Genomic DNA, 15,482 nt, shown 5'->3' on the forward strand with positions numbered 1-15,482 from the left:
AGGTATACTACTTTATACTACTACTATGCTACTATATACTACTAGTAGTATAAAGGTATACTACCAAAAGATATTTTTTGGTTCAATAGAAAATATATGAAATAGTTCCTCTGAATCAGAGAAAATGTTTTATTCTGAACCAGAGTCTCACTTTTAGAGATTTTAGTATAAAATGCAGTATGCAATTTTTTACTCTTAATTCTGTAAAAAAAATTTCAGTGTTAATGCAATACATTCAGTTTTAGGGTATTTATGAGTGACAAGATATGGACTAAATTACCTGGTAGATGTCTAGAGCCTCCTCCACAACCCTTTAAGTAATTATATAGATGTATACATATATATGTATATACACACATTAACTTCTGAAAATAATTTATAATATTTATAATATACTTATAATACTTTTCAGTGTGTTTCAAAAAAGAGAGAATCTGTACCTTAAGATAGGGCATCTGACACAGAGAACTAAGACATTACCATCCAATATACATTTTCATGATCATTATTTTTTATTTCACTTCTCCATTGCAGTGATCAGCCTGAGTGGATATGATGAAGGCAAACAATACTCTGGTGACAGAGTTTGTTCTCACAGGACTCACAGATCTCCCAGGGCTACAAGTCCCCCTGTTCTTGGTGTTCCTGGTCATCTACCTCACCACCATGGTGGGCAACCTTGGACTGATTTTTCTCATCTGGAAGGACCCCTGTCTTCACACCCCCATGTACTCATTCCTGGGCAGCTTGGCCTTTGCTGATGCTTCTTGTTCATCTTCTGTGACTCCCAAGATGCTTGTCAACATCTTAGACAAGAGTCAAATGATGTCTCTCTTTGAGTGCATGGCCCAATACTATTTTTTTGGTTCCAGTGCCACCACGGAATGTTTCCTCCTGGTAGTCATGGCCTATGACCGCTATGTAGCCATATGCAATCCCTTGCTTTATCCAGTGGTGATGTCAGACAGACTCTGCACTTGGTTGATAAGTGCATCATGTGCAATTGGTTTTCTGCATCCTATAATACATGTAGGATTATTATTTAGATTATCCTTCTGTAGGTCCAACATAATACATCATTTCTACTGTGAAATCTTGCCACTTTTTACAATTTCTTGCACTGATCCATCTATTAATGCTTTGGTGCTTTTTATTTCTGCTGCTTTTATACAAGCTTCTACTTTTATGACCATCATGGCCTCTTACACCTGTGTCCTCTTTGCCATCCTGAGAAAGAAGTCTGAAAAGGGCAGGAGCAAAGCCTTCTCCACGTGCAGTGCCCACCTGCTCTCTGTCTTCTTGTTCTATGGCACTCTCTTCTTCATGTACGTGCGTCCTGGGTCTGGTCCAGATCAATATCAGGATAACATGTATTCACTGTTCTACACAATTATAATTCCCCTGCTAAACCCCTTTATTTATAGCCTAAGAAATAAGGAAGTTTTAGGTGCATTTACAAAAATAATAAAGAAATAAGTATTTTCAGGAAATCTTTCATTATTCTTTACATTTTACTGTTTTTAAATAAGGTATAATGACTGTCTCTGAGTTTTCACATAGTAGGGATTGCATGAATAGTTGTAAAATGAATAAATAATAATATTTTGTCTAGATATGCCTGTCTTAGTTACAAGTTAATGTGATCATCAAAATAATGAATACAATAAGTACAATCACTGACTTTTTGTTTTTTCTAAATTACCTTTCAAGGATGAAAATGAAAAATGAATCGCAAAATTGCTAAAACTTTGCAATATGAACTCTTGTATTTCCAGATACACATATCTAAAACTCTTTTGAGCTTATATTCTTTTAGAGGAAGATTCAGTCTGTGTAAATACTCTGTTGAAAAGGTACTCATGCCCTCCAAAATAATTGTTGGGCAAGGAGTTTTTGGAAACTATAGTGGCTACTCATAATGATCCAAAATATATGAACATCAAATTAATATTGTTATACTAAATATGAATACATACATTCCTCTTGAAGGCTTTGAAATAAATATTTCTAGATTTAAAAGTATTTTGAAAATTAATTATATCTGTGTTGTATTCATTGAAAGATATTAATTTAGCAAATAGTTGTTAATACAATGAACTTTCTGGCAGTACAATAAAATGTTGAGTCTTTAAAATGTTTTCCTTTTCAGTTTGTTAAGTAATCTTACTGAGTACCTTGTTCAGAGCATTCATATACCAAGTGAATACATTTTCCCACCCCAGAGTTGACAACAAACTTAAATAGCAGGTGCTCTTGTTCAACTCATAATTATGTAACTTAAATTGTTTTTTTTTTTCTTACAAGAGTTTTATATGTTTTGTGTTAATTAATCTTTGACAAAGGAGGCAAAAGTATACAATAGAGAAAGGACAGTCTCTTCAAGAAGTAGCATTAGGAAAGCAGGACGGTTATATGTAAATCATGAAATTAGAACAGTCTCTCATGCCATGGACAAAGATAAAGCAAAAGTGATTTAAAGACCTAATTATAAGACACAAGACCATAAGACTCCTATAAGGGAACATAGGCAAAACTTTCTCTGACATAAATCTGTCTCACAATGCAAAAGAGGCTAAAGTAAAATTAAATAAATAAGACCTGTTTAAACTTTAAAGCTTTTGCCCTGCAATGGAAACCAAAACAAAATGAAATGACAATCTACAAAAGATATTTGTGAATAACAGAGGGGTTAAAATCCAAAATGTACGAACAGCTCATGCAACTCAATATTAAAAAAAAAATCCATTAGAAAATGGGCAAAACTCTTTTTTTAAAATTTTTAAAAAATATTTATTGGAGGCTAATTATTTTACAATATTATATTGGTTGGTTTTGAAACACATTGACATGAATCTGCCCCGGGTGTACATGAGTTCCCCTTCCTGAACTCCCCTCCCACCTCCCTCCTCCCCTTATCCTCCCTCTGGGTCATCCCCACACACCAGCCCCGAGCATCCTGTAACGTGCATCCACCCTGAACTGGCGATTCATTTCACATATGATAATATACATGTTTCAATGCCATTCTCCAAAATCATCCCACCCTCACCCTCTCCCACAGAGTTCCAAAGACTGTTCTATACATCTGTGTCTCTTTTGCTGTCTCCTATACAGGATTATCATTTGCATCTTTCTAAATTCCATATATATGCGTTAGTATACTGTATTGGTGTTTTTCTTTCTGGCTTACTTCACTCTGTACAATAGGCTCTAGTTTCATCCACCTCATTAGAACTGATTCAAATGCATTCTTTTTAATGGCTGAATAATACTCCATTGTGTATATGTACCAAAGCTTTCTTATCCATTCGTCTGCAGATGGACATCTAGGTTGCTTCCATGTCCTGGCTGTTATAAACAGTGCTGCGATGAACATTGGAGTACACGTGTCTCTTTCAATTCTGGTTTCCTCAGTGGGTATGCCCAGTAGTGCGATTGCTGGATCATATGGCAGTTCTATTTCCAGTTTTTTGAGGAATCTCCACACTGTTCTCCATAGTGGCTGTACTAGTTTGCATTCCCACCAACAGTGTAAGAGGGTTCCCTTCTCTCCACACCCTCTCCAGCATTTATTGCATGTGACTTTTGGGTAGCAGCCATTCTGACTGGTGTGAAATGGTATCTCATTGTGGTTTTGATTTGCATTTCTCAGATTATGAGGGATGTTGAGCATTTTTTCATGTGTTTGTTAGCCATCTTTATGTCTTCTTTGGAGAAATGTCTGTTTAGTTCTTTGGCCCATTTTTTGATCGGGTCGTTTATTTTTCTGGAATTGAGCTGAAGGAGATGCTTGTATATTTTAGAGATTAATTCTTTGTCAGTTGTTTCATTTGCTATTGTTTTCTCCCATTCTGAAGACTGTCTTTTCACCTTGCTTATGGTTTCCTTTTCTGTGCAGAAGCTTTTAATTTTAATTAGGTCCCATTTGTTTATTTTTGCTTTTATTTCCAATATTCTGGGAGGTGGGTCATGGAGGATCTTGCTGTGATTTATGTTGGAGAGTGTTTTGCCTATGTTCTCCTCTAGGAGTTTTATAGTTTCTGGTCTTACATTTAGATCTTTAATCCATTATGAGTTTATTTTGGTGTATGGTGTTAGGAAGTGTTCTAGTTTCATTCTTTTACAAGTGGCTGACCAGTTTTCCCAGCACCACTTGTTAAAGAGATTGTCTTTTCTCCATTTTATATTCTTGCCTCCTTTGTCAAAGATAAGGTGTCCATAAGTGTGTGGATTTATCTCTGGGCTTTCTATTTTGTTCCATTGGTCTATATTTCTGTCTTTATGCCGGTACCACACTGTCTCGATGACTGTGGCTTTGTAGTAGAGCCTGAAGTCCGGCAGGTTGGTTCCCCCAGTTCCATTCTTCTTTCTCAAGATTGCTTTGGCTATTCGAGGTTTTTTGTATTTCCATACAAATTGTGAGATTATTTGTTCTAGTTCTAAATATCGTTGGTAGCTTGATAGGCATTGCATTGAATGTATAAATTACTTTGGGTAGTATACTCATTTTCACAATATTTATTCTTCCAATTCACGAGCACAGTATATTTCTCCATCTATTAGTGTCCTCTCTGATTTCTTTCACCAGTGTCTTATAGTTCTCTATGTACAGGTCTTTTGCTTCCTTAGGTAGATATATTCCTAAGTATTTTATTCTTTTCGTTGCAACAGTGAATGGGATAGTTTCCTTACTTTCTCTTTCTATTTTCTCATTATTAGTGTATAGGAATGCAAGGGATTCTGTGTGTTGATTTTATATCCTGCTACTTTGCCAAAGAATGCTCAAACTACCGCACAATTGCACTCATCTCACACGCTAGTAAAGTCATGCTCAAAATTCTCCAAGCCAGGCTTCAGCAGTATGTAAACCGTGAACTCCCAGATGTTCAAGCAGGTTTTAGAAAAGGCAGAGGCACCAGAGATCAAATTGCCAACATCCGCTGGATCATGGAGAAAGCAAGAGAGTTTCAGAAAAACATCTATTTCTGCTTCATTGACTATGCCAAAGCCTTTGACTGTGTGGATCACAATAAACTGTGGAACATTCTGAAAGAGATGGGAATCCCAGACCACCTGACCTGCCTCTTGAGAAACCTGTATGCAGGTCAGGAAGCAACAGTTAGAACCGGTCATGGAACAACAGACTGGTTCCAAATAGGAAAAGGTGTACGTCAAGGTTGTATATTGTCACCTTGCTTATTTAACTTATATGCAGAGTACATCATGAGGAACGCTGGGCTGGAAGAAGCACAAGCTGGAATCAAGATTGCCGGGAGAAATATCAATAACCTCAGATATGCAGATGACACCACCCTTACGGCAGAAAGTGAAGAGGAACTCAAAAGCCTCTTGATAAAAGTGAAAGAGGAGAGTGAAAAGGTTGGCTTGAAGCTCAACATTCAGAAAACAAAGATCATGGCATCTGGTCCCATCACTTCATGGGAAATAGATGGAAAAACAGTGGAAACAGTGTCAGACTTTGTTTTTTTGGGCTCCAAAATCACTGCAGATGCTGATTGCAGCCATGAAATTAAAAGACGCTTGCTCCTTGGAAGGAAAGTTATGACCAACCTTGATAGTATATTAAAAAGCAGAGACATTACTTTGCCGACCAAGGTCCGTCTAGTCAAGGCAATGGTTTTTCCCGTGGTCATGTATGGATGTGAGAGTTGGACTGTGAAGAAAGCTGATCGCCGAAGAATCGATGCTTTTGAACTGTGGTGTTGGAGAAGACTCTTGAGAGTCCCTTATACTGCAAGGAGATCCAACCAGTCTATTCTAAAGGAGATCAATCCTGGATGATCATTGGAGGGACTGATGCTAAAGCTGAAACTCCAATACTTTGGCCACCTCATGCGACGGGTTGACTCACTGGAAAAGACTCTGATGCTGGGAAAGGTTGGGGGCGGGAGGAGAAGGGGACGACGGAGAATGAGATGGCTGGATGGCATCACCGACTCTGTGGACATGAGTTTGAGTGTACTCCGGGAGTTGGTGATGGACAGGGAGACCTGGCGTGCTGTGATTCATGGGGTCGCGGAGAGTCGGACACGACTGAGCGACTGAACTGAACTGAACTGACTTTGCTGTATTCATTGATTAGCTCTAGTAGTTTTCTGGTAGAGTCTTTAGGGTTTTCTGTGTAGAGGATCATGTCATCAGTGAACAGTGAAAATTTTACTTCTTTTCCAATTTAGATTCCTTTTATGTCTTTTTCTGCTCAATAGTAGTGGTGAGAGTGGGCACCCTTGTCTTGTTCCTGACTTTAGGGGAAATGCTTTCAGTTTTTCACCATTGAGGATAATGTTTGCTGTGGGTTTGTCATATATAGCTTTTATTATGTTGAGGTATGTCTCTTCTATTCCCACCTTCTGGAGGGTTTTTATCATAAATGAATGTTGAATTTTGTCAAAGGCTTTCTCTGCATCTAATGAGATAATATATGATTTTTATGTGTCAGCTTGTTAATGTGGTGTATTACATTGATTGATTTGCAAATATTGAAGAATCCGTGCATTCCTGGGATAAAGCCCACTTGGTCATGATGTATGATCTTCTTAATGTGTTGCTGGATTCTGATTGCTAGAATTTTGTTAAGGAATTTTGCATCTATGTTAATCAGTGATATTGGCCTGTAGTTTTCTTTTTCTGTGGGATCTTTACCAGGTTTTGGGATTAGGATGATTATGGCCTCATAGAATGAGTTTGGAAGTTTCCCTTCCTTAGCAATTTTCTGGAAGAGTTTGAGTAGAATAGGTGTTAGCTCTTCTCTAAATTTTTGGTAGAATTCAGCTGTGAAGCCATCAGAACCTGGGCTTTTGTTTGCTGGAAGATTTTTGATTACCGCTTCTATTTCCGTGCTTGTGATGGGTCTATTAAGATTTTCTATTTCTTCCTGGTTCAGTTTTGGAAAGTTGTACTTTTCTAAGAATTTGTCCATTTCTTCCAAGTTGTCCATTTTATTGCCATATAATTGCTGATAGTATTCTCTAATGATCTTTTGTATTTCTGTGTTGCCAGTTGTGATCTCTCCATTTTCATTTCTAATTTTATTGATTTGGTTCTTCTCCCTTTGTTTCTTGATGAGTCTGGCTAGTGGTTTTTTAATTTTATTTACCCTCTCAAAGAACCAGCTTTTGGCCTTGTTGATTTTTACTATGGCCTCTTTTGTTCCTTTTGCATTTATTTCTGCCCTAATTTTTACGATTTCTTTCCTTCTACTGACCCTGAGGTTCTTCATTTCTTCCTTTTCTAGTTTCTTTAGGTGTAGAGTTAGGTTATTTAGTTGACTTTTTTCTTGTTTCTTGAGGTGTGCCTGTATTGCTATGAACCTTCCCCTTAGCACTGCTTTTACAGTGTCCCAGAGGTTTTGGGTTGTCGTGTTTTCATTTTCATTCATTTCAATGAATATTTTGATTTCTCTTTTAATTTCTTCTATGATTTGTTCGTTATTCAGCAGCGTGTTGTTCAGCCTCCATATGCTGGCATTTTTAATAGTTTTTCTCCCATAATTGAGATCTAATCTTACTGCATTGTGGTCAGAAAAGATGCTTGGAATGATTTCAATTTTTTTGAATTTACCAAGGCTAGATTTATGGCCCAGGATGTGATCTATCCTGGAAAAGGTTCCGTGTGCACTTGAGAAAAAGGTGAAATTCATTGTTTTGGGGTGAAATGTCCTATAGAGATCTATTAGGTCTAACTGGTCTATTGGATCATTTAAAGTTTGGGTTTTCTTGTTAATTTTCTGTTTACTTGATCTATCCATAGGTTTAAGTGGGGTATTAAAATCTCCCACTATTATTGCATTGTTGCTAATTTCCCCTTTCATACTTGTTAGTAATTGTCTTACATATTGCGGTGCTCCTATGTTGGGTGCATAAATATTTATAATTGTTGTATCTTCTTGGATTGATCCTTTGATCATTATGTAGTTTCCTTCTTTGTCTCTTTTCACAGCCTTTGTTTTAAAGTTGATGAGTATTGCTACCCCTGCTTTCTTTTGGTCTCTATTTGCATGGAATATCTTTTTCCAGCCCTTCACTTTCAGTCTGAATGTGTCCCTCGTTTTGAGGTGAGTCTCTTTTCGACAACATATATGGGGGTCTTGTTTTTGTATCTATTCAGCCAGCCTTTGTCTTTTGGTTGGGGCATTCAACCCATTTATGTTTAAGGTAATTATTGATAAGTATGATCCCGTTGCCATTTTCTCATTGTTTTGGGTTTGAGTTTATACACCCTTTCTGTGTTTCCTGTCTAGAGAAAATCCTTTAGCATTTGTTGAAGAGCTGGTTTGGTGATGCTGAATTCTCTCAGCTTTTGCTTGTCTGTAAAGCTTTTGATTTCTCCTTCATATTTGAATGAGATCCTTGCTGGTACAGTAATCTGGGCTATAGGTTATTTTCTTTCATCACTTTAAGTATGTCTTGCCATTCCCTCCGGCCTGAAGAGTATCTGTTGAAAGATCAGCTGTTATCCTTATGGGAATCCCCTTGTGTGTCATTTGTTGCTTTTCCCTTGCTGCTTTTAATATTTGTTCTTTGTGTCTGATCATTGTTAATTTGATTAATATATGTCTTGGAGTATTTCCCCTTGGGTTTATCCTGTTGGGGACTCTCTGGGTTTCTTGGACTTGGGTGATTATTTCTTTCCCCATTTTAGGGATGTTTTCAACTATTATCTCCTCAAGTATTCTCTCATGGTCTTTCTTTTTGTCTTCTTCTTCTGGGACTCCTATGATTCGAATGTTGGAGCATTTAACATTGTCCCAGAGGTCTCTAATATTGTCCTCATTTCTTTTAATTCGTTTTTCTTTTTTCCTCTCTGTTTCATTTATTTCTACAATTCTATCTTCTAGCTCGCTTATCCTGTCTTCTGCCACTGTTATTCTACTGTTTGTTCCCTCCAGAGTGTTTCTGATCTCATCTATTGCATTATTCATTGTATGTTGACTCTTTTTTATTTCCTCTAAGTCCTTCTTAAACCTTTCTTCCATCTTCTCAATCCTTTTCTCCAGGTTATTTATCTGTAACTCCATTTTGCTTTCAAGATTTTGAATCATTTTCACCACCAAAATTCGAAATTCTTTATCAGGTAGATTCCCTATATCTTCCTCTTTTGTTTGTGTTGGTGGGCATTTATCTTGTTCCTTTACTTGCTGGGTATTTCTCTGCCTTTTCATCTTGCTTATATTGCTTTGCTTGGGATGGCCTTTCCGTCTTCTGGCAGTTTGTGGAGTTCTCTTTATTATATAGTTTCCTCGCTGTGTGTGGGGTTGGACGGGTGACTTGTCAAGGTTCCCTGGTTAGGGAAGCTTGTGTCGGTGTTCTGGTGGGTGGAGCTGGATTTCTTCTCTCTGGAGTGCAATGAAGTGTCCAGTAATGAGTTATGAGATGTCAGTGGGTTTGGAGTGACTTTGGGCAGCCTGTATATTGAAGCTCAGGGCTATTTTCCTGTGTTGCTAGAGAATTTGCGTGGTATGTCTTGCTCTGGAACTTGTTGACCCTTGGGTGGTGCTCGGTTTTAGTGTAGGTATGGAGGCATTTGATGAGCTCCTATCAATTAATGTTCCCTGGAGTCAGGAGTTCTCTGGTGTTCTCAGGATTCGGGCTTAAGCCTCTTGCTCTAGTTTTCGGTCTTATTCTTGGAGCAGCCTCTAGACTTCTCTATCTGTCATTTCCAAGGTGGTTCCCTCTGTTTTAGCTTCTGTTTGCTGGTCTCTTCACTGTCTAATTTCTGCCCTGGCACTAGGGGGCGGTGGTGGACACTTTTTAGGGGTCAGTAGTTCAGTCCTGTTCTGGGAAGGGAGGAACACTGCAGACAAATATCTCTGGCATCTGTGGGGAGTGCTCGCAGTGTCTTGGCCACAATGGGTTTGTCCCCACTCACAGCGCATGTGCTGTCCCAGTTTACACTGCACAGGCTCTAGGTTGCTCTCCTGGGAACTGTCCAAGGCCGGCGCTGGGTTGTATGCACTTCCCAGGTCTGAGCGGCTCAGGTTCAGGTCCTCGGGTACTCCACAAAGACGTAGGCTTGGTTGGGCCTGCGTTTTGTGCCTTCCCCGGTCAGTGCAGCTCAGGTGACCAGGTGTTTGGTGAGCGCAGTCACTGCTACTTATCACCTCCCTGGTCCCTAACACTCAGTTTTCTGGGTGTACAACCGGCACACCTTCTCAGGCAGATATCGACCGGCCCGAGCCCAAGAAGTCTTGATTAGCAACAATGCTTGCCTGCAGCTTGGTATTGGATGCTTTTCTGGGGCAGCAGTTGCCCCCTCCGGCTCTGGCTGCCCTCCCTGCTTGTCTTCGCAGGGGATAGGGGATGGGCCGACTGCAACCAGCTCGCTCTGCTCAGTCCTTTGTTCTGTGAGCAGGGCTGGCAGAGTCTTAGGTTAGGGCTTTCCGCTTTTTCGCGGGGGAAGCTATCCCAGTCTGCTTTGCAATCCCCAGTTAGTTCTATCAGATTGTTCTCGTGGCATTCATGCCCAGTCCTCTCTCTAAGCAGTTCAGCCGGCTTTTCCCTGCCCAGCCCCCACTTGCTAATGGCGGATCCAGGCATCTGCGCTGCTTCTCCGTTGGGAGTTACCCTTTGGTGGGTAATCTGTGGGTTTTAATTATTTCTTACTTTTCCCTCCTGGTTATGTGGCCCTATGAGGTTCCAAGGCTTGCCACAGACTCTCCAGTGAGAGTGTTTCCTGGTGTTTGGAAACTTCTCTCTTTTTAAAGTCTCCCTCCCCGGGACAGAGCTCCGTCCTTACTTATTTTGTCTCTCTTTTTATCCTTTATGTTTTTTCCTACCTCCTTTCGAAGACAATGGGCTGCTTTTCTGGGTGCCTGATGTCCTCTGCCAGCATTCAGAAGTTGTTTTGTGGAATTTACTCCACGTTCAAATGTTCTCTTGATGAATTTGTAGGGGAGAAAGTGGTCTCGCCATCCTATTCCTCAGCCATCTTGTTCCCTCCCCCTTGGGCAAAACTCTTGAATAGACATTTTCCCAGAGAAAACACCCAGGCCAACAGGCACATGAAAAGATATACAATATCACTAATTATTACAGAAATGAAAATGAAAGCCACATGGGATATCACCACACACTGGTCAGAAGGCTATCATCAAAAAGTCTACAAATAGCAAATGTTATAGGATGCAGAGAAAAGAAATCCCTTGTACACTGTTGAAGGGAATGCAAATTTGTGCAGCCATTATGAAAAACAGTATGGGGTTTCCTTATAGAACTAAAATGGGGTACTGTATTATCCAGCAACCTTGTTCCTGGGTTCAGTTCAGTTCAGTCGCTCAGTCGTGTCCGACTCTCCACGACCCCATGAATCACAGCACGCCAGGCCTCCCTGTCCATCACTAACTAAAAAAGATAGATGCATCCCAATGTTCATAGCAGCACTATTTGCAATAGTCAAAACATGGAAACAACAACCCAAACCTTGAGAGGGTTGTGACACAAATACATACATTTATTTCTGGTGATTCTGTGATTTAACATTTTTTAAGTAATTCAATTCTTGCAGGTATTCAAAGCACCTCAGATAAACACAGTGCTAGACCATGGTTTCCTATAGCATTTAAAGGATTTGAAATTGCCTGTGACCTTCTTTAGAACAGACTTCCTCAGAACAAGCAGTTCAACTAGTCCTTTACAGGTTTCCCCATGCAAATGGTGGGGTCTGCCACCTTGGTTCAATGGAAAAGTTTGCATCTCAGAGCAATGTATCAGGCATTTTTGGTGTAACTAGTGTGATTCACAGAAACTCAAAAGCTGCAATGGTGATGATCCTCAATAAATCATTATTTGTTTTACTATCCTAGTCTTTGCAAAAACTGTATAAGGCATAGCTGATAATGATAGAAACCAGAAACAGCCCTGTAGAAAATTTCAATACAGTATCTGGTATGAGACATATGCTACTGATGTATGGAAAATGTATTCTGCCAATACCAATCATGAATGAGGATTAGAAGTCTTTTATGTTCATCTGGGAAGGGTAACAGTATAAACTGAAGGTCTTGCCCCAGGGATATATGAAGAAAACTTTATTTCCAGAAATTTTTTTGAACAGTAGGTGGGTTTATTATATTGATGACAATATGTTAATTGAACCTGATAAGTACTATGGATATCTTTATAAAGTTCATGTGCTCCACAGGATGCCAGAAAAATCCTATAAGAATTGCATCTTGGGTGGAGAAAAGGGAACTGTCTTGCACTGTTGGTGGGAATATAAATAGATACAGCCAGTATGGAAGACAGCCTTGAGATTCCTTAAAAAACTAGGAATAAAACTACCATATGACCCAACAATCCAATACTGGGCACATACCCTGAAAATCATAACTGAAAAAGACACATGTGTTATTAAACACATGTATTAAAAAGATGCATGCAATACCCTAGCGTTTATTGCAGCACTATTTTTAATAGCTGAGACATGGAAACAATGTAGATATCCATCGACAGATGAATGGATAAAGAAGCTGTGGTACTTATATACAATGGAATATTACTCAGCCATAAAAAGGAACACAGTTGAGTCAGTGCTAATGAGGTAGATAACCTAGAACCTATTATGCAAATGAAGTAAGTCAGAAAGAGAAAAAAAAATCATATATTTATGCATATTTATGGAATCTAGAAAGATGATCCTGATAAATCTATTTGTGGGGCAGCAATGGAGATGCAGAGATAGAGAACAGACTTATGGACCCAATGGGGAGTAAGAAGAAGAAGGTGGGACAAATGGAGAGAGTAGCATGGAAATATATACACTAACATATGTAAAACTGATAGCCAGTGGGAATTTGCTGTGTGATTCAAGGAACTCAAACTGGTACTCTGTGACAACCTAGAAGGGTGGGATGACACAGGAGGTAAGAGGGAGTCTCAAGAGGGAGGAGACATATGTATACCTATGGCTGAGATATGTTGATATTCAGCAGAAACCAACACAATAGTGTAATTATCCTTCAATTAAAAACAAATAAGTTAAAAAATTGCATTTTGGGAGTGTGTAATTATAACATGTGGCAAGATGAGATACATATAAGATATGTATAACATGTGGCAAGATAATATGATATGTATATATACGTATGTATGTATCTAGAAATGGTATGGACCTAACAGAAGCAGAAGATATTAAGAAGAGGTGGCAAGAATACACAGAAGAGCTGTACAAAAAAGATCTTCACGACCAAGGTAATCACGATGGCGTGATCACTCACCTGGAGCCAGATATCTTGGAATGTGAAGTCAAGTGGGCCTTAGAGAGCATCACTATGAACAAAGCTAGTGGAGGTAATGTAATACCAATTGAGCTATTTCAAATCCTGAAAGATGATGCTGTGAAAGTGCTGCACTCAATATGCCAGCAAATTTGGGAAACTCAGCAGTGGCCACAGGACTGGAAAAAGTCAGTCTTCATTCCAATCCCAAAGAAAGGCAATGCCAAAGAATGCTCAAACTACCGCACAATTGCACTCATCTCACACGCTAGTAAAGTCATGCTCAAAATTCTTCAAGCCAGTATTCAGCAATATGTGAACCGGGAACTTCCAGATATTCAAGCTGGTTTTAGAAAAGGCAGAGGCACCAGAGATCAAATTGCCAACATCTGCTGGATCATGGAGAAAGCAAGAGAGTTCCAGAAAAACATCTATTTCTGCTTCATTGACTATGCCAAAGCCTTTAACTGTGTGGATCACAATAAACTGTGGAACATTCTGAAAGAGATGGGAATCCCAGACCACCTGACCTGCCTCTTGAGAAACCTGTATGCAGGTCAGGAAGCAACAGTTAGAACTGGACATGGAACAACAGCCTGGTTCCAAATAGGAAAAGGAGTATGTCAAGGCTGTATATTGTCACCCTACTTATTTAACTTATACGTAGAGTACATCATGAGAAACGCTGGGCTGGAAGAAGCGCAAGCTGGAATCAAGATTGCAGGGAGAAATATCAATAACCTCAGATATGCAGATGATACCACCCTTATGGCAGAAAGTGAAGAGGAACTCAAAAGCCTCTTGATGAAAGTGAAAGAGGAGAGTGAAAAGGTTGACTTGAAGCTCAACATTCAGAAAACGAAGATCATGGCATCTGGTCCCATCACTTCATGGGAAGTAGATGTGGAAACAGTGTCAGACTTTGTTTTTTTGGGCTCCAAAATCACTGCAGATGCTGATTGCAGCCATGAAATTAAAAGACGCTTTCTCCTTGGAAGGAAAGTTACGACCAACCTAGATAGCATATTAAAAAGAGAGACATGACTTTGCCAACCAAGGTCCGTCTAGTCAAGGCTATGGTTTTTCCCGTGGTCATGTATGGATGTGAGAGTAGGAGTGTGAAGAAAGCCGATCACTGAAGAACTGATGCTTTTGAACTATGGTGCTGAAGACTTGAGAGTCCCTTGGACTGCAAGGAGATCCAACCAGTCCATTCTAAAGGAGATCAATCCTGGGTGTTCATTAGAAGGACTGATGCTAAAACTGAAACTCCAATACTTTGGCCACCTCATGCGAAGTGTTGACTCACTGGAAAAGACTCTGATACTGGGAGTGATTGGGGGCAGGAGGAAATGGGGACGACAGAGGATGAGATGGCTGGATGGAATCACTGACTCAATGGCCATGAGTTTGAGTGAACTCCGGGAGTTGGTGATGGACAGGGAGGCCTGGTGTGCTGTGATTCATGGGGTCGTGGAGAGTCAGACACGGCTGAGCAACTGAACTGAACTGAACTGAATTTTCAATTAGTTTGACTCTCGTTGGGAGAGGCTGAGATTGTTCTACAAGTGAAAAGGAGGATAAAACAGGTAAATCATAAACAAAAGAAGTACAGAAGAAGAAAGCATTAGCTGATAACCAAATCCAGATAACCATTTTGTTCTCTCCCTAGATAAATGGCCTCCCTTTTCAACTGAGTGCAATATCATGATTGAGGTTAGGATTGCAAATGATAAACTAGCTCATCAGCCGTTCACAGTTGGAATCCCTCATGAATTGTCCCCTTCCAGCTTGATCCAGACGAGAACAAAATCACTGAAGTAAGGTATGTGTGGGGACATCCCTGGCAGTGTCGTGGTTAAGACTTCACCTTCCACTGCAGGGGGTGCAGGTTCAATCCCTGGTTGGAGAGCTAGGATCTTACATGCCTCGTGGCCAAAAGGCCAAGGCTTAAAGCAGAAGCAATACTGAAAGTTATGTGTGGAAAATCCCTGAATGATAAGATGGAGCCTAGGATTCTGGATCATCAGTTGGGGTAGAATAATCTAACAACTAGGAACATGTGACCTATACTTACCATGAATGAGAAGTTACCTTCTATTTTCTCGTTTTACTTAGATATTGAAAATTATCTATAAGTTCAATTAATGTTACTGTAAAAGACACACACATACAATGCAATAAAGTTCCTTAACTGCATACAGTTAATTATGAGGCCTATTTCTCAGTACAGGGACATGTATATAAG

General features: G+C 39.6%; 1 protein-coding gene across 1 annotated transcript; it reads left to right on the forward strand.

Moving 5' to 3' along the window:
- Window positions 1-552: 552 nt before the first annotated feature.
- LOC129550353 (olfactory receptor 5AC1-like) lies at window positions 553-1,476 on the forward strand. Its single transcript, XM_055417946.2, has one exon. The coding sequence runs from the start codon at window positions 553-555 to the stop codon at window positions 1,474-1,476; it is 924 nt and encodes a 307-aa protein (XP_055273921.2).
- Window positions 1,477-15,482: the final 14,006 nt, after the last annotated feature.

This window comes from Moschus berezovskii, chromosome 1 (genome assembly GCF_049115385.1).
Source record: "Moschus berezovskii isolate FMDL1 chromosome 1, NW_MosBer_1.0, whole genome shotgun sequence".
In the NCBI taxonomy this organism is placed as follows: Eukaryota; Metazoa; Chordata; class Mammalia; order Artiodactyla; family Moschidae; genus Moschus; species Moschus berezovskii.

What these genes read in the sequence shown, in the direction of transcription:
- LOC129550353 (XM_055417946.2), top strand. Translation starts at nt 553, where the DNA reads ATGATGAAGGCAAACAATACTCTGGTGACAGAGTTTGTTCTCACAGGA.